Genomic DNA, 21,713 nt, shown 5'->3' on the forward strand with positions numbered 1-21,713 from the left:
ACAAAGATGATTTGAATCTGTGATTCTTAATAGGACGAAAATGTATAAATCAGTGCAATCTCATCTCTCCCAAGGGAAGCGAGTAAGGAAGAGGTGCGCACAAGCATTTCAGTGTATGCTCAGTCTACCCGTTGAGTACTCTGGAATTATATTACATTATATATTATACTATATTATATTTATTATATACTTGGCCAGCTTCTAATAAAGATGACAAGTGAAGAGCAGGGGCAAAGGTTTCAGTGTACACTAAAAAGGGAAAGAAATACACCTATTTCATTGTCCTGTGGCAAGCAATGGTGTCCTACTATGTGCTCAACAGGCACTACCATTTCATTGTAGTTCATCCACTTTGGTGATAAGTACAAAGCCTCCCTTTCTGAATAGAAACTATGTGTTGCTTTTCTCCCTCATAAAGCCATACTGATTATGTGGAAACAGCAGGGGACTTCTGCCTCCCCAGAAGATAAGCTCCCTATGTGAGCGGAGTGCTAATCACTTACACAGCACCTATCTGCAGGGCTTACACTTACTATACAGTTCTGAGTGAAATAAAAATCATTTACTTTTTGTTGCTTAGTTAGTTTTTCTTTTTATAATCCTGAAGACCAGAAGAGAAATTAACACAGGATCATTTTTTTCCCCTAGTTCAGTAAGCTAGACTGGTTGATAAAAGGAGTGAAGATCCTGCACTGAAGCACTGGGCAGGGCTTTGAGGGTGGAGTTTGGATCTACCAGATCTCCCTGCAATCTTGGGGAAGCCAATTCCTACATCGATTCAGTTTTCCAAAGCTAAAATAATACTTTTGCTCATCTTCCCTTTGTCCCTTTGATTTTGAATGCATTAGGATCCAGGAGGGTATTGCACACGTGTGTATGGGGTTTGAAAAGTGAGGCCTTCTGGTTGAACACAACAGTATTATTATTACCACTAGAAATAATAAACTACAGAAAGATTTCCTCAACTTTTGTGCCCTTGTCCCTGGCACTTGAGGATGGGCACAACCTTGACAATGTTATACTTGAGAGGCAGTCTTCTGGCTGTAGTAACTTCACCCTATCCACCTTAAACAGCCCCATTTATCTCTACATATTGATTTCCAGTGGCTCTTGTAAAGGTGTGAGAGAGGTTGTTGGGTCTGTTCATAGGTGAGAGGAAGAAGCTTCCTGAAATTAAGGTTTCCTTATATTATTCCATTTCTGTGGGCAAGACTGCTGATGTGGAGACTGTATAGCTCCCCAGCAGTCAATGGGGTCTGTCATACCAGAAACTAGCCTGGTCACTATACCCTGACTGTACAGTCACTTTGCTCTATCTAGCCTTTTAGCTTCTTGCTAGCTGGGGCCAAAAAAGGGAGAACTGGGACCCTTCCTATAAAACACTCAGTTCTTTCTGCCATGGAAGAAGAAAGCCAAGAGCTGCAAAAAAGCCTGGATTCGTTCTCTTTCCATTTTCCATTTTACAAAATGTTCTCAGTAGAGATTAATGTCTGTTCACGATCAGGCATTACTTCATCCAAGAAGGAAGAACTACTCAGCCATCACTCTGAGAAATGGAAGCAATCTCAGATCAAATCATCACTCTCCTGCTTTGATCAAGTCATCATCTGAACTAAGTCCGGTCAAGGAAAAAAAATGTGTTTTGAGGCAAAACTTCAAAATTTGGGTCCATGTTCACCAAAAACATACAGCAACCAGGAATTACACAGGAAAGACTGTCCTCCAGATGTTTCTGCAACGTGAGTCCAATCATCCAGCCACACCTAAACCCCCAACCTAATGCTTCCAGCTCAGGTGCACTAAGAGCCCCCAGTTACGGGACACCTGGACTCTGTGCATAGGCTGGCTGCATGGCACTGCCACAGCCAGGTGGCCTTCTGGTGGCTGGCGTGGTGGCTGGAGCTGGCACTCCAGCTCTGCTCTGCCACCAACTTGCTGAGGGTCTTCAAGTAAGTTACAAGTTTCTTCCCTGTGTAGATTTGGCTTCCCACCTGCGAAACAGGCAGAGAAACTAATTACGCACCTGGTTACACTACCTACAACAAGTGTTTATAGTACACCAAGCACAGAAGTAGTTAAGGGCGATTCATTTCTGGATCTCACTAATGAGGTACGAGCTGTTCGTTTATCTGCACAAAACACCATGAGAGCCTCAGAAGAAGAAATAATGCACAACATTATTCTTTTGTAATTGTTCATAACTGTGTCTGTGTCTGAATTACCAGAGATGTTTGTGTCTGCTGTCCGATGCACAACAGCGAGGTGTTTTTTTTTTTTTTTTTTCTTTTTGCTCTGCTGAGAGAAGCACATTGTGCCATGGAAAAGTAACTCACAAGACCCCAGTCTTACTACTATTCACAGCCATGCTGAGGGGGCAAAGGTACATAAAATCATATGGCTGGACATTATCGTTCCTGCCATCTGCTCCTCCTGCACCTACAGAGAAGTCAACCAGAGGCATCCATCTGTCACTCCATACAACTTTCCTCCTTGGGCTATGCACCACTCGTATAGCTGCAAAATTGGTATACTTCAGGGGATCATTTTCGTCTGAAGCATCCTACCCCTGCCAGGTGTCTGCTATCGGTCTCTCACATGACAAGCAACCAGCTTAGATAGCTGCTTACTATCTAGGACTACCGTAAATAGGCAAAATGTAAAGCAAATGCAACAAGGAAGGGATATGAAAACATTAAAATAATTCAGTAGGTAAGTTTTCTCGTTGGAACAGGTGTGGAGGAAACCAGATCACATTTACCACCAGTGTAAATCCAAAGATAATCTAGTGAATTAAATTTTTTCTCCTCAAAATTAAATTATCAGATCAACCAATCTGGAGCTGATCGCACCAGCTATGCTCTGACAATGCCTAAATGCCTGTACTAGCAAAAGAAAGAAGTTGTCAAGGACCAGAAACTAAATTAAGAGATACTTGAGGGATTTCAGTTGGAATATTCATGCAAGTAGCTGCATGTGAAAAAGGACTTGCACAGACCTTCCATATATGCTTCTGTGAGACTACACTAATGTGGAAAACAGGAGGAACATCCTTAAGAAGATGTTTTAATGGATATCTACCAGCTTAAAGTTTTGCAAATAAATGTTCTACTAAATCAATGGGTTTGCAATACAGTATCAGTATTTTATTAACTGCAGTAAAGCTGTGCCTAAAAGATGAGCTTTACCTGACCAAGTCCTAACTTGAATTAAAACCTGCTTTGTCTTCACTGTTTGTCTTCACTTGTCTGAATCTAACCAACTAATCCAGGGGTTTTTTTTTGCACTGCAGGTATGTCCTAAGTTTATAATTATGTATAACAGATGAATAAAACAACGAGTTCATGGACACTGTGGCTTACTCAATATATTCATCCACAACAGGACACTAGAAAATTATTGTTTGGTATAAAAAACACCAGTCACAGCACATCAGTTGCTTAACTACTTACAAGCTTTTACAAACATCATGGGCAAGAAGCACTCCCAGCAAGGATATTAAATGGAGCCAGTCACAGCTCAGATAAGTAATTGATTTATATCTGTCATACTTGTCTGTACCATCTCCATATTTTACTAATATAATACATAAAATAAATACCTACTATATAAAGTATATATAAAATAGCATAAGTTATTTCAGTGGAGTGATAATGACTTAAACCAAGCTAATCATGCACTTATTTCTGTGCACTGAGAATCTGATTCAGTGAATTAAAGAAATTTGGGTGGTGTGACTCTGAAATTACTCTACTAGAAATACAGGCAGAGTATGATCTTTAGATCCTATAGAAGCATTAAGAATAAACTACTTTTACTTGTTCCTTATGGCAATGAAACAATTTGGTATCAAGCAGCTCATACGCTGAAAAATGAAAGTTCAGAAAGAAACCTAGAAGTGTTACTCAGAGCACTAGAGATTCCAGGGTTTTCCTTTGGTGATATCTTTCTTCTTGTTATGGAGCAAATGCAGCATGTTTCATGCTCTTGCATTCTCGTTCACTTGTGTGAAGTATTTCCTAAACAATACTAAAAATTAATCCTCACTTCCAATGCTTCCACAATCCCATTATACATACTGTTGCTTCGTTGACTGACCTGTACTTGCTGAGCCTCCTTCTTTACCAAAGCATGTTAATGATTTCTATCTCAGTTGTAACGATAATTTTTAGAGAAGTTCAGGACTATTTTTTTTCTTCCTCAGATATTCTGGATCTTCTCTTGAGCTGGACCTTCATTCACTCATTCATGCTAAGCATTTGATTTAGTGACTGCCAGCGTAGACACAGTCACAGGGGAATGGTAGGACATTGGTTTTTTGAGGAAAGCAGCTTAGGCAGCCACAACTCTACCTAAACTTTGCAGCATTCTCCTCACAGTCCGATTAATTCTTGTTCAAATGCTAGGAGATAAAATTAAAGGATGAAAACTGCAGGTGCTCGCTCCATCACTGCCAGCAGTGTTTGAGAGTATTGCAATCCCAACATATATTAAAAACAGCCTAAGGGTGCTTTTAGCATACCGACTTAAAACTAAGCAATGCTCCTTTAAAAAAGAGACCCATTAATCCCCTCCATCACAAAAATTGGCTGTAGAGAGGAGCCATCACAAATATAATTCAGTTCAAAGCTAAATAGCTAGAAGGCTCCTGACAGGAATACTATAGAAGCATAGCAGTCAGACATACGTTTCCAAGGTCTCTCCTTTACATCATCTCCAAACTGTGCCACGGAGCACTCTTTTGGGGTGAAGACTAGCCATCTGTAACACAGTTTAGCCTCTGCCTCTCTGCAAAAGCTGTAGGAGATACAGTTAGGTAACTTCAGTGTCTCCCCACCAATTCCTTGAGAAGTTCTGCAATATTTTTGTCAAATGTATCACTGCACTATATTTTCTCCACGAGATCACAGAACAGCGGGGTATACAGTTCACTCACAGATATCCATCACCTTTACGTTTGTAGAGCACCTAAACAACAGGTTCCTGGTCCTTGCTGGGGTCTGTAGAGGCTTTTGGGCTGGAAATAAGAATACTGGAATGCCACTGCCCTCACCAGAACGTTACTGCAACCGCAAATTCACTGATGGCTGTTTCCATGTTGTGCTCCTTGCTGATGCTGATGGGCATCTTCTGGAGGTAGCAGCCTGAATGAGTTATGGGCAAAGCTATGCATCTCCCCTTTTCCTGTTGAATAATCCTACCACATTCCTATGACAACCAGCAGTGCCAAGGTCCTCTACAAATGAAAATGGGGTCAGAGAAGGGGAAGAAACCAGAAGACTGATGCAGTTCATATGCAAACTTACCCTAGAGGCAATATCTTAACAATCTACAGTGACTTATGAATGCACCATAGGGTAGTAGATGTGCTTAATGCATGTATGGCAGACAGGTTGAAACTCTCTTACGCTGAACAATGGACAAATGGATTAAGTAATGGAATAAAAATAAATTAATATTTTAAAACACTGAAATATTGGCAAATTCAGTAGACTATGAGGTATCCGTATCCCCCTGGATACATACAGTTCCCAATCTATAACTCTTACAGTTTAATATAAGCGACAAAGCCCCAGACCTGTCATGAAAATATATCCTCAATAGTGGCCAGAAGCACTATGAATGATATCAGTGAACCTCTAAGGCAGCTACAGATTTTATATATGAAAATGGCAAAAGAGGTGCTTATGACTGGTGATTTATGTCTTCATTAACACACTTGTCCTTCAAACCAAACCCTGCAATTCACTGAAATTAACGGGGTCTTAAAATTGGAATATGTATTATAAATTAATGCATTTTTGATCTTATATAATGACAAGTATAATACTTTTGGCATCCTACCTTTCCTGCATAAAAAATACTGCCTGCTGCACTAATACATATTGGCTTACTCAGAAAAGCAAACCTGAGAATGTAAATCTCTAAAGCTCATTTACCAGAGGCTTCCACAGCATTCTGCCATAACTCGGTCCAGAACTACCAGTTCTGAATTTTCCAAACCTGAGAAGTTCTCAATTCAGTGGCTTGTGCATTTCAGGGCTGTCAAAGTGAAACCATTGCAGCTAATAACTTTATAGAGGGAAAATTTTCTCACTGCCAAATTCATGATTGTTTTCTACTCTTGCACAGATGCGTTGCAGAAAATATGTTTTGCTTTCTCTTGCATGAAAAAGCAGCCACAGATGACTAGCCTCACAGAACGACTTCATTTTCTTTCTTACTACAGCTTTGACGTGCAGGAACCGCACTGATCGGCGAGCAATCTTCCCCACCCTTGCTGGGTGAGCTACCCTCATCCACTTCTCCTCCTTCGGTGGTAGTTTCCAAAGGGCTTGCCAGCTGCAGCAGGGGCAGCTCTGCCAGACTCCTTCCTCTGCACTTCACAAGGAGCACCTGGAAATGCTGCAATAAGAAATTCTAGGTGTGGGTCCTCCTTTGGTGGCTGTAAAGGAGCTACTTCTTTTGGTAACTCATCCCTGGCTGTAGATGCTGAGCAACAAAATACATGGACCTGGCAAGGCTGGGCAGGAGATAAACATCAGCATGGTCAGCTAGCGGCTCTTGTGAGCAGGAGGTGGACGGCTGAAGAACTGCTTGACACTGCGAAGTAGAGAGAACTCACCCTCACTGATCTCATGACTGAGAAAACCACACAAGCTGAAGAGTCTTTCTTAGCATGACTGTCGTTATCTCTGACTGTAAAAATAAGCTTTTGGTTCCCCCCCTCTACCAAGTAAGTTTTTTGGCTTCCCTCTTACCACAAGAACTGATGGATGCAGAGGAAAAGCAGAGTACAGAACATGAAATAATACCTCCTCCATTGCCTTTTTTTAGCTTGCTTTTCTCCACCTGTCTTTTCTACAAAGCACACCTCATGATGGAAGCTTCCAAAACAAGAAGACAGCGCCACAGGCAAAATCAGAATAGGCGATTTTCCCCCTTTGTTTTTTCAGAAGTCTCTTTTATAGAGGTTTCTGCTTCTGGTTGCCAGGGGCTCTCGGCAGCAGGAAGGCTGACTGAGCATTGTTATGAAATGTCATTTTAAGAAGTCTTTTTATTAATATATTCCCCCAATTTATTTGTTTCAATAGCAGAAGATTTACTGTGAATTTTAGAGTTATGTTCAAAATCCATGAACACGAAGGATGTTGAAACTATGCAAAAACACATTGCTTTCCAAAGTAACATTAATAATACATTTGTAGATATGGAGACCCGCTCTATACTAGTTGAGACAGAGTATGGATGTAATGTATTCACAAGCACTGTGGATAAATCACCTCGATAAATTCTTCATGCTGTACTGTAATCTCCAAAGCTCTCTGACTGGTAAAAATCAGCCTTGCCGATCCGTCTGCAATTCTTCTCACTATCTTGTTATTCATCTGCCAGTGACAGCTGAGGTTGAAACAACCAATGTCTTTATACATCTGGCACCACAAAACAACTTTACTTCACAAAAGAAAGTCTTGATTGTTTTTAAAAAATACTAATGCAAACCTGCATCTTCCTGCACACCTCTCCCCCATGTTCCCCCTCAGCATATCAGATCACACTTTAAAAATATAATTATCTGTACTTTGGTTCTCATGAAGGCAGTAGTCAAAGCTTTTCAATAATTTCTACTTAATATTTAAACACAAGAAATAGTTCTTCCAAAATTATCAGTGAAATGGACATACTGCATGACAGTCCTTTCTTAACAGCAATAAACATCACGTTCTACTCACAGTTAAACTTTAGAGAAATACACCTCTATAAGCTCATGCATTACTTTAAAAATCAACTGTACATACTACATTGATGATTTAAGTACCGAGGTGAGCCAAATGCTTGATCTGGGTTTCATTCCCTTGTGAATGATGCTGCCCAGAACAAACACACACCGATGCATCCTTTGCGCTAGATCACGGGCTCGGCAGCATACCACTCCTATCAATATAGTCACTGAACAGGAACAGAAACTCTTGTCACAGCCAGTGACAATATGCCTCCAGTCCAAAAAGCGGGACACACAATATGCAGTTTGGAGATACAGCAGGACCATGTGTGACCTCCTTTCCTCCATGGATATAAAGCTTGAATCCCTTCAATCCACAGAAGAGGCTTTACACTTGTCCGTGCCATGCCGAAAAGCATCACCTCTGCTAGACTTAAAAATTTCACCTTGAAACACTGCAGATTGAGATTTCCCAGTCTCCCATAAGTCAAGAGACAGCGAATAAGAGGGACTCTATCATAACTTTGCTGTGTTGTCTGAAAAGCAGACTACAACTTGCAAATTAAAATTTGAGAGTAATATGTCTCTACTCCATAAATCTCACATTTATGATTAAATATGTTAGCATAGGTGTTGGTAACGTCATAATCAAACACCACCTGATTTCCAAATGAGTATTTGGATTCATGAACTCATTTGGATTCACCTCCCATCCTCTGACATTTTGACAGCAGGCACCTGAGGGTGCAGAGAATGTTCCCTATAGGGGACACATCCCTTTGAGGATTAAATGTAGGATTATTCAACCAGCAAATTTAATTTTAAAAGACAAGTACTGGGAGACAGATTTCTTTTTTCATTCATTCTTCACACTTTCTGTAATAATCTGAATACTTCTACAAATAAAAGCAGAAGGATGGCATAACCAATGCCAGTTAATAGAAAAATAATTGGCTTAAATGAGGCACACACTCATATGCACAAAAAATAAATGACCCAATAATTCTTTTGAGAGTTACAATATTTTTAGCCATATGGTATTTCCTATTAATTGTTAAAATTACTAACTAAGAGTCAAATGTACGCTCAGCACTGTACAACACATCCAAATACTGTCAACCCCTAGCCCAAAATGCTTACAGTTCAAAAGATAAGACGTGTAGGACAGGACATACTGAGAAATGCAGCGACAAGAACAACAGCCCAAGGTCTCCCTGATACTAGGAGACGGACTAGGCCTCACTCTTGCAGCTGCATCAGGAACATCCCTCCTCTGAGAATAACAAAATGGGCTCTAAGCCTTTTCTCCTCCAGAGTCAGCAAAGGAAAAGCAGCAAGAAAAAGGGAGCGTGTTTTGAGGCTTAACAATCCACACTGGCTCTACAACGTATTTTAGGCCTTTGGCAATTTATGCTAATTGAATGTAACCCTCAAGCTGTTCTTTCTGTGACGGGGCTCCTCTGGAGCATGGCCAGCCCAGAGCCCAGAGAAGCACAAGTTCCTGCGCTGAACCATGCCGTGCAGCTCTGGGTCGCAACAGAGCCTGCAAACCAGGGGAATAATGCTGAAAATTTTGATACACCAGTGAAAACCACTGTGGGAAAGGCATGTTGCTCTGATAGCAGTGAAGCACAGTTAACTGGATATCCTGGTTTGGGCTTGGTGCTACAGCATCCCCACAGCTCTCCCTGCTGCTGCGTTCGCTGCCCTGCCTATTTCACGAGGCCAGGAGCAGGGCACTCGCACAGGAGGGAGCAGTGGCCTTCTCAGGGCTTCGAATAACCACATGAACTCACCAAATGGCATCGTCACCTTCCACAAGAAAGATGGATTTTCTACACTGGGAAACACCAATGAAGACAGGTAACTTGTAATCCAGAGGAGAAGCTCAATAGCCAGGAAGATAAAGAGATGCTCCCAATAACAATTAAGATCAAGACATTTTCCTTAGAATTTCCTTTGATTTCTGAAACAGATTTTCCTGAAACAAGAGCTAATCAAGTCTAGGTACACTGCACACCACTCACCCCAGGTTTTCTCTGGCTCTGTAAACTACAAGGAGAGAAGACTTCCCTTTTTCCCATAGAAGCCCTTTCTTGGACAATGTACACTAAGCATTCTCTGTCTTATGCTGTCTCCAGTCCAGCCATCTCCACCTCAGAGGCCAGAGGATTTATATCTAATTCCCTGTCAGTCACACACACGCTTTGCAGTGACTTTGCAACTAATGGTCCCAGTCATAAATCTCCCAAGGGCCAGGAAAGATGCACTGCAATATGCATAGCCGAGGCCCAGGGTCCTGTTACTCCTTCTTGTAGATGATGTCTCTCCTAAGGGATAGCTCTGCTTGAAAAAAAAGCTGCTAGTGTCCATTCCTATTAAGCTGTAGCAACTACTCCATTCCTGCGTATCCTCCTTGTCTGCTCCTGGGAATCAGTCTCGGAGCACCCTCCTTCCCTAAGCACGTATTGCTCTTCCTCTCTCTGGCGCAGGCTTCATCCTCAATAACTGTCAGGGCACTTCTGTGCAGCAGACTGTAATGTGATTAACTTTATGCTTCACAACCTCAGCGTTAAGAAGTAGGTCTCGGGGCAGGGATTTGACATGAGGCTCTCGGGCACGTATAGGGCCTCGATCAGAAAAAACAGCTCTTCCTTCCTGAAATGGCAGAATAAAACAGCTTTAAACTGGGTGAAATGGCCAGTTGCTCTAAGGAAACAACACAGCCAAACCCGAGCACTACTGAGGCGAAAGACATAAAATGGGAGATAATTACTCCATTCTACCTCCAAGACAAGGCCAACAGATCACAGGGTTTGAAACCATTTTCTTTCTCTCCCTGTGCTTTAAGGCTCTGAATTAACTCTCTATATACAAATACAAGTGGTTTGCCCTGCGAGCATACTGTTGTCCATTTATCAGGTACTCTCATTGTTTGTTATCTTCACTTTCTTCTCTTTGACATCTTAATTGTGGTGTCTGTATGTTAATTGTTAATGCCCTCAGCAATGAGAAGCTGTGATACCATAATGAATTTGTAGCTTCTACAGGAGCCACTAATATCTAATGCTTTAGATGATACTGCAAAGTCATCATTCTCCTTCCCATGGGATGCTAACTTCAAGAAGCAGTGCCTTTTTCAAATGCATAAAGAATTAGAAACTTCATGTTGAAGTACTGAGAGCCCCTCACAGGCTGGCTGCAAGGGAATTCCAGCAGCTACAAAGCTCCGGGATTTACAAAATGGACTTACAATCTGGCCAGAAATCATGCTGGTTTTCATGCAGTTTACACAAAAGTACTGTCACTAATACTCCATGGTTCACTCTGAAAGCCACAGTGAAATGTGATGTGAGGTCTTGCATAAGTGCACATATTTTCAAACTCTTTTAGGTTCTCCTGCAATGACTCATAACTACTGATGACATTGGTTATCACGCTATTTAAGACCAATATTCCTCAGGGATGAGAGGGAATTGCTTGTTCCCTTTCCAGCAATAAGGAAGGTCCATGGGTTAAAGACCACAATGAGATAGAGTCTGTTGTATGGTCTGAACATTTCCACCTAAGTAATATTTCAGATTTCTATGCAGAGCATGCTTTATTCTATCACAGGTGTCACAGGACTGGACATGTGCTTCTACTAATGATGGCAGTGGCTTGAAAGAGATCTATATGCACCAGCAGTACAGAGTAAGAACAACAGTATAGTGAATCAAGAATATGCACCCAATAAATCTGATCAGCACAAGTGTTTTAGTGGGTATATGAAATACACCTACAGATTGCAACTATACCTGCAATAAGAAATTAATATATCTGCTTTATTAAGAGGAATATCCAGCCATCTCTCCCCACCCTGCATTGCTTCCTTCCCTGATGATCCCTTCACTGACAGGATACAAAAAAGGTTTCTCTTCCTTCTTCTTCTCCCAGCAGCTGGAATCTGTTATAGCAGAATTAGAAAGCATCGTCTTGTGAAAGCTACTCTGACCATGGCAAGCTGCGTGGCAGCATGAACATGCAAGAGCAGACTTTGTGGACCAAATGCATGTGGGAGCGTATAGAAAGGACAGAATGCTTCTCCTAGAACATGAGACAGATCAGCTCATCAGCTGTAACATTTTAAATTGGAGACTTAAATTAATTGTGTAATTTCACTGGAACCTAAATCAACTAATTAATGTCTACACAATGCCGTGACTTTATAAAGTACTGAGTAAGAAGCATTTGTTACCACTACTAGGAACTGTAAATGTGTACTTGATTCAGTCCCCCTTCTGGTTTTTTTTTTCCCTTTCTTTATAACTCGGTCTTAGTAAGCACCAATTATTATTCATCAACTCTGAAGCAAAAGACTTATGTTCTGCACTGTATTACATAGTTTTGAAACAAAGTCTGCTCCTTTATATTAGGAGAAAAGGGATGAGATTTTCTAAAGTATCTTGGCACTCCATATGCAAACAGACATGCCTAGCGCAATTCTTAAAGGCACCTGCAGAAGTTTCATACTTAGCTACCATTAAGATGAAAAGCAGATGAACACCTGGTTAACCTGCTTAGCTACTTAGGAAAACTCACTGAGCGGCCAACTGAGTTGTTATACATTTGCTGATTTGGAAAACCTGGCCCCAAAATCCTGCCCTTGTCCCTGGATATGACAGGAGCCTGGTCTTGAGTGAAAAGAGTAGCTCGAAGAACCATGTCATCATCACAGTATAGAAAAGCTCAGTGATGGGAAAGCTGGCAGGGCTACACAGCACTATTCCTTCAAAACCTGGAGTGGTGGGTTTCTTCTGCGCACTTGTGGCACACATTCCAACAGACACACCAGCCAGTATGGGGACCCAGCTCCTCCATCCCAAGAAAACATGGCCTTGGGGTTGCGGTTCCCTTGCTTTCTCTAGCTGAAGGGATGTGGTTTTAAGTTACTATAGCAGGGGTAGAGTATTGTTGCTGCTAAGGTCACTTTTCAAACATCTTTTGTGGTACACATAACAAACATCTTCCTTTCATCCAAGAATAATGTGGGGAAAAAAATCATGTGAAATGAGGCTGTCAGCTTTTTCCAGACCTTGGGAGCACATCCTGCCCTTGAGGTTTCAGGCATTAGAGGATATACATAGTTTAAACCGATAATGTACTACAAAACAATACATTCATACCAATTATGTATAAGCCTTGATTTGTCAAGGAAGTTTTGTAGATGCCTATCTTCAAAATAAAGACCAGCCGGATGCACTGCTTTGCAAAGCAATGGCTTTATTCCAAAGACTAACTTAGATGATTGATGTTTCACAGCAAGTTTTTTTGAAGGTGGAGTTTTGAAGTCTTTCATTGAGTTGAATGTGCTTAAATTTTGGCATACGCTCAGGTTCTTTGGAGATCTATTATAAAACCGGAGAGGACATCTATGTATTTGCTATTTAGAGATGAAACAGGGATAATGCCCATCACATGCTGCCAAGTTGGATGACACTTGGTTTTATATGTATTTCTTCCAAACTGTTTCCACAGCCTGCAATGAGCTTGGTTTTAGAAGTATTTCTTCTAAATTATTTACACAGCCTGCAGTAAGCTACAATGGACACATAAAGGAGCGATCAAAGCTGGCATAACCTCCACAGTTAGGTCTTCCTTGTTCAAAAATAATGGGATGTAGAGTGCCAAGGGGTGGGTGGAGGGAGAAGAGTTCAAAGGCTTTGCAAAAAGTGAAAGACATTTTTAATATATGAAAGTTCCAGCACCTAACACAGCGGTATAAATATCACTGTATTACCGATACCAATGGTACACGTCCATGTGCATGGCAGTTCGCATGTGGGGGAATATCAGATAACAATGTATATTAAGTATCTAACAGTTAGCCATTTTTCTGTCTTTCTCACAGGAGCACTGTCACAGGCATTGGAAAATTCATGGACATTAGACACCAGCGTGCGTGCTGACATAAAAATTTTCTTATGTCCAATTACTGGAACGCAGTCCAACAGAGATTCAAGCCTATGGCTTGAATCCTATTGCTGTAGGAGCAGTCTGCCTGATGCGAAGAGCTCTATTTACATATTTAACTGCCTTTGCTGGATTAGGGCTTTATTGCAATATTGTGAAAAACATACTAATGTCTCTTAGGCACAGCCAGCAAGAAAAGAAGGCCTTGGGGAAGGAAATAAATGTTTGACAGGATGTTTTTGTTTTATAATGCAACACATCAAAGCAAGCTGGGAACATAAAGACTGGGAATAAAATCCCAATCCTACTAAAGTCAATGGGAGTTTTGCCACCGAACTCAATAGGATCAATATTTCATGGTCGCTTAGGCTCCTGTCTGCATATCAGGAACATTTCTTCCTCCACTTGACTTGACGCTGAGTCTCAAAGACACACACATGAAATTGCACAAGCTGCTAAGTCTTTGTTCCTGAAGTTTCATTTCTATTAGAGATGGATGAATAGACTTTTGAAAGGGAAAATAGAGAAAAGTCAAATTTGTACTCCTGCCTATTCACTCTCCCTCTAAAACCTGTCTCTAAAGGCTTGAGGCAAACAATACTGAATCTAAAACAGAAGATTAGACAGATACATTGTCGTACAATAGGGATTGCTTCAGGTCCAAGACACAAATAATTCACAACGTAAGATGAAAATAATATTGTGGATTCATTTTTGACCTATCAAATTATTGTTTTAACAAGACAGAAAGGAATTTTAAAACCAAATCCTTGCAGCACTTTCCAACTTGGGTACACATCCATATTTATACGTGTGTATTTAATATCTCTTGGTCTTCTAGCATAACGGTCATGGACATTGTTACCAGAATGTCCCACAACTGGTGTGTGAATGCTTGATGAATATGAACACTGGGAAGTTATCCAGGTTCTCATTAATTTTGAAAAATATACAGTATAAGCATAAAATTGAAGGTACTTAATGCCAAGAACATAATAAGACTATCAAATGATACGTGCAAAGGCACGAATTGCTTGCTTGCCAATAGAAAGAGCAAATATAATAAAGTAACTGTCTGTTGGCTTTTTATCCCAAATTCAGCGTCAAGGACTTAAACCATGACCTGAAATTCTACAGCCCCAGGCCTATTCCACATCTTTCTGTGTTTCAGCAAATTTGCAAGAACAGTGGAGAAGTTTTCACAATATGTTAGTTGTTTGAGAGGGTTGCTGTGTCCTAAATTTATATCTGCTCTTGGCAGAACAAGGCAGAACATCCCCTCCCCAAAAGATGTACCTCAAACTCTTTAATGAGTTTGTGCAATCTGTGAAATGCTACCAAACTGTAATGTCTTTAAGAGCAAGAACGTTCATGGAACCAGCAAATTTAAAATAAATATTGCAAACTATTCATGGGAACAATTTCAGGTTTAGGATCACAAGAGCCATCCGATTCACAGAGTTGTGCTTATCCAGGCAGCGAGCAGGAACACACATTCTTGTGTGTGTGCAGCTGAAATCTCACTAAAGGGCACATCAAGGACACCGGAGCCTACATCTGATAAGAAAATGCATATTCAATTTAGTTTCTTTATAAGGTGCATCAGTTTGCTTTTAAAACTCTCTTTAAAAAGGTCTGTTTTCCAGGAAGGGATCACAAAATGGAAAGTTGCAGCTTCTTTCAAGAAGGCAAAGTTTTTACTGAGAAACTGAAGCAACAACCTTTAATTGAATTCTGGGAAAAGCAAGTGTTGATGGACGGCTTGCTGTGAGCTGCCCGATGGGCAGTCTGTTACCAAGCCACGTGACTCTCAAGTACAAATGCTCCAGCCCAGCAAGTATCCCAAAAAGCTTTGTACATGAAACACTGCATACCCAGAGGCTGTTTACCTTTCTAATTTTTAAGCAAACCAGACGGAATCCGTTGCTGGATAACCACTCCCTGCTGCTCTCTTTGCTCAAGCTAACACCTACCAGCCTAACAGAGCACAACAAAAATGTTTACTTTTCTCTCTGTGAGTCCTCGTGAATGATAGGAAGAGACTCTCTGCTGATCTGTATCAAGTGATCCCCAGTACCTTTAAGCATACGTCAGCTGTACATTTCTATCGCACGGATTAATTATACATAGCTCGTGAAAACTGAGAGCCCTCTGTCAAAGCAAGCAGGCTCATTTGCGCTAAGGACACAGTACCTAGTGGTCACAGGATCAGAGGGTTTGATGGGAGCTTTTGAAATCATCTAGATGACCTCTGTCTCCCGAGAGATGTTTTTTTCCATTTGGTGCCTCAGTGGCAGACTAAAGTCCTCCTGACTAGCCTGTTCTAGCGTTTCAATGTCCTAACCTGCTAAAGCATTTTTGCCTGATGTCTAACGTCAAGCTACGTGCTCTATGAATGCATTTCTTCATGCCTTATCTACTACTATGGGCAGAGAACAGGTTATTCTCCTGCTTCTGGCAGTAACCTTTTTTCTACTGTTACCATGCCTCCCCACTTGCTATAAAACAAGCCATGTATATGGCTTGTATAAACGAGCCATCAGGGCATACCATCTTATTAATACCACGTAATTATTCACAGATGGTATTTGGCGATAGAAACAGGAGTCGGTGGGTGTTGGTTCCTATTAGAGGCAATAGGCATTAGGAGATAATGCTGCTCAGCACCTTTCAGAAGGCACTGAGAATTGGGTCTTCTCTAAAATAGGAATTTCACAATGCTTATCAAATATTTATGAAAAGAGGGATGAGCCCCTGGACTTGCTTCAGACCTGAATGGAGCACTGGCTTGTGCTAACTCTTTCTACAGCGTGAACTTCACCGCAAGAGACTTAACCGAAAGGCTGCCAGTTAAAACCGAGGAAGGCGAGCTGCATCCACAGCAAGGGGATACAAGATTTGTGACAGCCTGTATTATAAGGCACGGCCACTCACTGCCATGTTTGCTACAGAGTGCAAGCCTGTACATCGGAGGATCTTTCTATTGATATTACTGGGCATTGTGCCAGGCCTTGGTGATGAAAGAGTGATGCCTGGGAACACAGTAAGTGATAATGGCATGAGGAAACACTCAGACTGGCGTTTATTTCCAGATGCTATGATGACAGGTCCTCATACAGATGCTGGTGCTGTCAGTAAACAGAAGATAGTCCTTCCATTTTTCAGGAAAATAAATGTCTGAAGTAAGAAAGTCTCGTATACAGCTCACGTGCCAAGGGCTTCACCTTTCTCCACATTTTTCTCCTGTTTATTTGCAACTTGGAAGCCCTTTGTGAAAAGTGCATGCATGGGAAATTATAATGTGCATGTTTTATTAGAAGAAGTGCAGACATATTGTGGCTCATGCTGTAGGGCTTAAATCATCACATTAGGTCTTTATAAAAAATGGAGATAGCTCAGCCTCCTGGGAAAGGCATTTGCATCTTCATCATTATAGAGGCAACAAACTTCATCCATAAAGATGTGCCTAGAACAAATGGCAGCAAATTGTGGACACATGTTTTGCTTTAATTGGTCCTCATCAACTCAATCTAGCTAGTGACTTCAAAGAGCTCTCACTAAGAAACCTCTTCCAAATTTTTTGTTTTAATCATTTTATGTTTTTTTTAAATGTCTTAGAGATTTCAGATTACATGGAATCTTTGAAGAAACAGTTTGAAAGCACTGCTTCTTTACAGTTACATCACATGTTTAATTACTTATTCATAAATTATGAATGATTAGAGGTAAAGTAGCATTGCTCAGAGCCCCTGTCCTGGGCCAAACGTAGCACTGCAATTTTTACAAAGTCTACCTCTTGGCAACTGGGATCAGATTCAAGCCAGCTACAACCATATTCAAAAGAGCAGCTGCTGCTAGTGCCATTTTCACATACTATTCTTGATCAGCATTAATGGATGGAATATGCTCATTTTGGATAGCACAGCAGAAGAATATGGATGGCAATAGACTGATTACATAACTTATCTAAAATTCGCAAAAAAAGACATATGCTACATTTAAAACCTTATTTAGATATGGGCCTGACTTTCAAAAATACAGCTAATTAATCCCACTAGTCTGTAAATCAGACAAATGTCTACATAAGTCTTTTCTTCTAGCCCCAAAGCCAAGCAGTCCTCATGAGTACGAGGGTCCCACTGTCTCAGACACTGCACAGACACAGCTGAACACAGCACAAATGAACAGAGGTGGAAACAAATACACAGAAGGGTGTAGCCACTACTGGCCCAGTGGCACAGCTGGGACTCAACCAAGATGTGACAAGCCCCATAGCAACAGATCAGTTTGGGAATGAAACTACTTCTTCCTACATTTCCTTAGCCACAGGCACGCTCACACAAGCACAGAGAGAGTTTTGTCTCTCCAGCTGATCACTGTTTCTACAAAAACCACCAACACTTTGTTCAAGCCATCCCAGTTTTTGACTCACAAGAGTACATACATAGGGCCCTTCTCTATAGCCCTAAGCCTCAATTAATCACTCATAACACAGCAGACAAGATGAAAATCCTGCCACATCAGAGAGGCAGCACCATGGACCCACTTGTTGCAGCTGCAGATGAGGAAGGCAGGCAGGTGTAGGATACTGGTGAATCGGCCCAAAGTAGAACATCCTCGTTTGACACTTTCTTTGAAGGTTCGGGGTTTTTTTCCTTCTCTGCATAGTAGCAGCAATTTTCCCTCTTTTGTGCAAATGAAACAAGTAAGACCATGCTGCAGGCCCCTCTTATAGCATAAAGAACAGTTACAGGAAACACATTAAAGTAATTTCCTCTTCCTTGGTTGCAGAATGCACTCTCTGGAGATTGTTTTTAGAATACTAAAAATGGTGTAACCAGGGAAAAAGTAAACTTAAGTAACACACCTACAGGGCATCTAAAAGAAAACTGATTTAATAGGAATTAAGTAACTTGGTGGATCGTGCCATAGGCTTCTTATAAACCAGCCAACCAACCAGCCAGTGAAAAAACTCAATCCAGATGCCCAAAATATCTCTCATATAGCTATAGCTGTTGCATTTCTTAATGATAACTACATTTAGTACACATCTTTGCTGCACTCAGAAATAAAGCAGTTTGTTTATCTGTCAGTAGAAATAGTATGGTCAGAATCCATCTTTTCAAATTACCTCATGGAGTTCACAATATCGTTGCCTATTCATACCATATATGTGTGTGTGTGTATATATATATAGTTTGCTCAGTCTTTCCCTCTTCATTTTCAGTGTTCCTCTATTTGCTGCCTAGATCTTCAACATATTACCCTGAAAAATACAGTTTAAAGCAGCAGAGATAACAAAGGGGAATGCTGCCAAACAGGGAAGCACGATATTAAAAAAAAAAAATTACAGAAAGACCCAGTACTGTGATAGGTTGGATGTAGATTATACCTTCCTTTTTTCCCCTACCATGTTGATAGAAATGTATTCATACAGTTTAGTTTCATATTTTCATTACAATGAACCTAAAGTTGCTCCAGCAACTGAGATCATTTTAGGATTAAGTTACTATTCAACATGCAGAAACACGTCAAAATGTGACATAAAGTATTCTGGGTCCTTAGCTATTGTAAAACTACCACAGACCCCACACTGCTGTCAGTGGGTTTCTGGTTATAGTCCTCCCCGAGGAGCTCTCCCCCTTTGCACTCCAGCCAAGCACCCAACCTCTGGGAGCCAAAGGTATGCTGGGCAGGCCGCCTAGGCACATCTGGCCTAGCTTTATGCTCACTAGAGCAAAATGGTCTTGGGTGCACCTCTGGAGTTCCCCCTCAGATGCCGTGTAGACACAGCTGAATTTCTCCTATGTCACAGGAGAAGCTGTAAATAAGAATAGGAACACCAGCCAATCTAGCAAGTAAAAAGAAATCTCTCACTTTATAACCTGATGGTAATGAGTAAAGCAAAGATATGCTATTAACCAGATTTCTGTAACAGTCCATAAAATATTTGTTAGACTTCATTTTCACACATGCCAATAAAAGCAATAGTCCTTGCATTGTTCATTCCATGCATACTAAGCATGATTTTCAGGTTTCTGTCTTGCTTGGACTAGAATAAGAGAAATCCATACAAAATTGTGTACTATAATGCTTATCTTTAAGTCAGAAATTCTGCTGAAGAGACCACATGAAAAAAAACTTTTTTAGATTCTTACTGTAAATTAGCAATTTCCTTTGTAAAACATATGACAGAGTGATTACACTTACATTGTGTCTATTCTTATTTTATTTAAACTCTAAGATTTCGAAGAAAAGCTGTTGCTTGTGATGTTGACACAGAAAATTGTTAGTATACAGAAATGCCCAAACAGTGTCAATATGGTTTTACACCTAAAACCTTGCTTTACTCCCGTGAATAGGGGAGGCAGCACCCATCTACACAGTCTAAATTTCGCCTGAGTTGTTTTGCTGGACTTTCATACTGGGTGACTCTTCTGAAAGCCAAAACTTAGAAAAAAGAAACTAGTCATCTCAGGAAGTGATGCAGAATTTAGGGCTGGGTGAATCTGGGGCTCCCTTCCCTCACTCGTAGATCTTTTATTGAAAGACCAGCACCAGATGTGCCATATGGTATGTATCCCTTTTGTCCACTGAGAACTAGACAAAAACCATGACTACAAAACCGTTGCATTATTTCTTCCAACCACCATCCTCCTCTGTTTCTGCATCTCATTTTTCTGAGGGCATTCACAGTTGCAAGGCATGGTGAATCACTTTTACTCTTGTGCAAGACTCTGCAGAATCAACTGATACTTCAATTCGGTTTTTTAATACATCTCCAAATACCTCAGTTAACACCATACGGTTCCCCCAGGTACCTGAAGCAAGGCACATGGCTAAGTACTTCCCTGAATTGTGCCCTGCATAAATATTACTATCTTATGTAAGGATTTGAATATTTCCTTTCTTACAGAAAAAAAAAATATTAATATTTACTTACTAAACAGTTGGCAATAGAGGACCTGTAAGCTTCTCTTCATGGTATCATGTGGTCCTGCTGGTCTGCCAGTTTATTCATGATTCTGTCAAAGAAATCAAGAGAAGAAAATTATTTATTACAAAATATATGTTCTATTGTTATACCTGTTGATTAAAAAGTAAGATGAAGCTTCACAGGAAAACTGTATTGATTAGCAATGGGAAATTGCCTAACTGTGCTTTGCTTGTGTTAGCCATGCTCTCCAACAGCTTGGCAGTGAAGGGTAGAGCTATGGCCAAAAAGGGGAAAAATTCTCAGGAGTATACAAAATACACACACTGAGAATTACTTTCACATTGTGCCTATGACTTGCTAAAATCGATCTCACAAGATTCTTTTTAGTTTGGAGAAAGGATCCTCACTGGAAGAGCAAACACGAGGCAGCTGTGCTGGGCACACAGGGCTGGAGTCTCCTCCCCAAGTCTCACCTTTTCGCATCCCTCAAGAAGTACAGTGAGGAGAAAATCCACACTCCTTTCCAAATCAGAACTTCAGTGGTGCCGCAGCGGGGAGATCCCAAACTGTGTTGAAATGGTAGCACAGAGGGCAGCTTTGTCCTGGCAATTTTCAACTTCACGTTAGACAGCTGTTGTAGCTCGTATCACCTCCTGACCTACCCCAACAGCTACCTGGGCCGCAGCTAGAGCTGCGGCAACTGGAGAATCTTCTCTATGTCCTTGGAAACTTTCTATTTCTCCTAAACTGAACTATCTTGGTGTAGGAGGGAATCTCATAATTCTTGTAACTGCTGTCTGAAAATGGGATGTGGCAAAAATACCTGACCACCCCATCTCCCCGCCTTTGCCCACTTGGGAGGTGATTAATAACATTTTATGTGTCCTCAGATGGTATTTTCAAATACTTGTCACAGATATTTTTCACCTCAGTTTTAAAAATATTATGAAAAAATAAATCCCAATCATGCTGATATTAATTATTCACATTGTGAGGAAAATAAATGCATAAATCAGAAGTGAAAAGCAAATATAGTCCCAAAGCACTGCTGTGAGTAATGTCTCACTGAGTACCCAAAGACAACACAGCATTTAAGCTCTTCGT

General features: G+C 40.8%; 1 protein-coding gene across 3 annotated transcripts in view; it reads right to left on the bottom strand.

Moving 5' to 3' along the window:
- TMEM108 (transmembrane protein 108) overlaps positions 1 to 21,713 on the bottom strand; it is a 173,532-nt gene that overhangs the window by 66,868 nt on the left and 84,951 nt on the right. For all 3 annotated transcript variants that reach the window (XM_076332309.1, XM_076332307.1, XM_076332308.1), the window contains one exon: positions 20,616 to 20,697. In XM_076332309.1, the coding sequence (XP_076188424.1) occupies positions 20,616 to 20,655 (40 nt within the window). In that variant the 5' untranslated portion in view covers positions 20,656 to 20,697. The remainder of the gene's footprint in view (positions 1 to 20,615; positions 20,698 to 21,713) is intronic.

The sequence above is a fragment of the Aptenodytes patagonicus genome, chromosome 2 (assembly GCF_965638725.1).
Source record: "Aptenodytes patagonicus chromosome 2, bAptPat1.pri.cur, whole genome shotgun sequence".
NCBI lineage: Eukaryota > Metazoa > Chordata > Aves > Sphenisciformes > Spheniscidae > Aptenodytes > Aptenodytes patagonicus.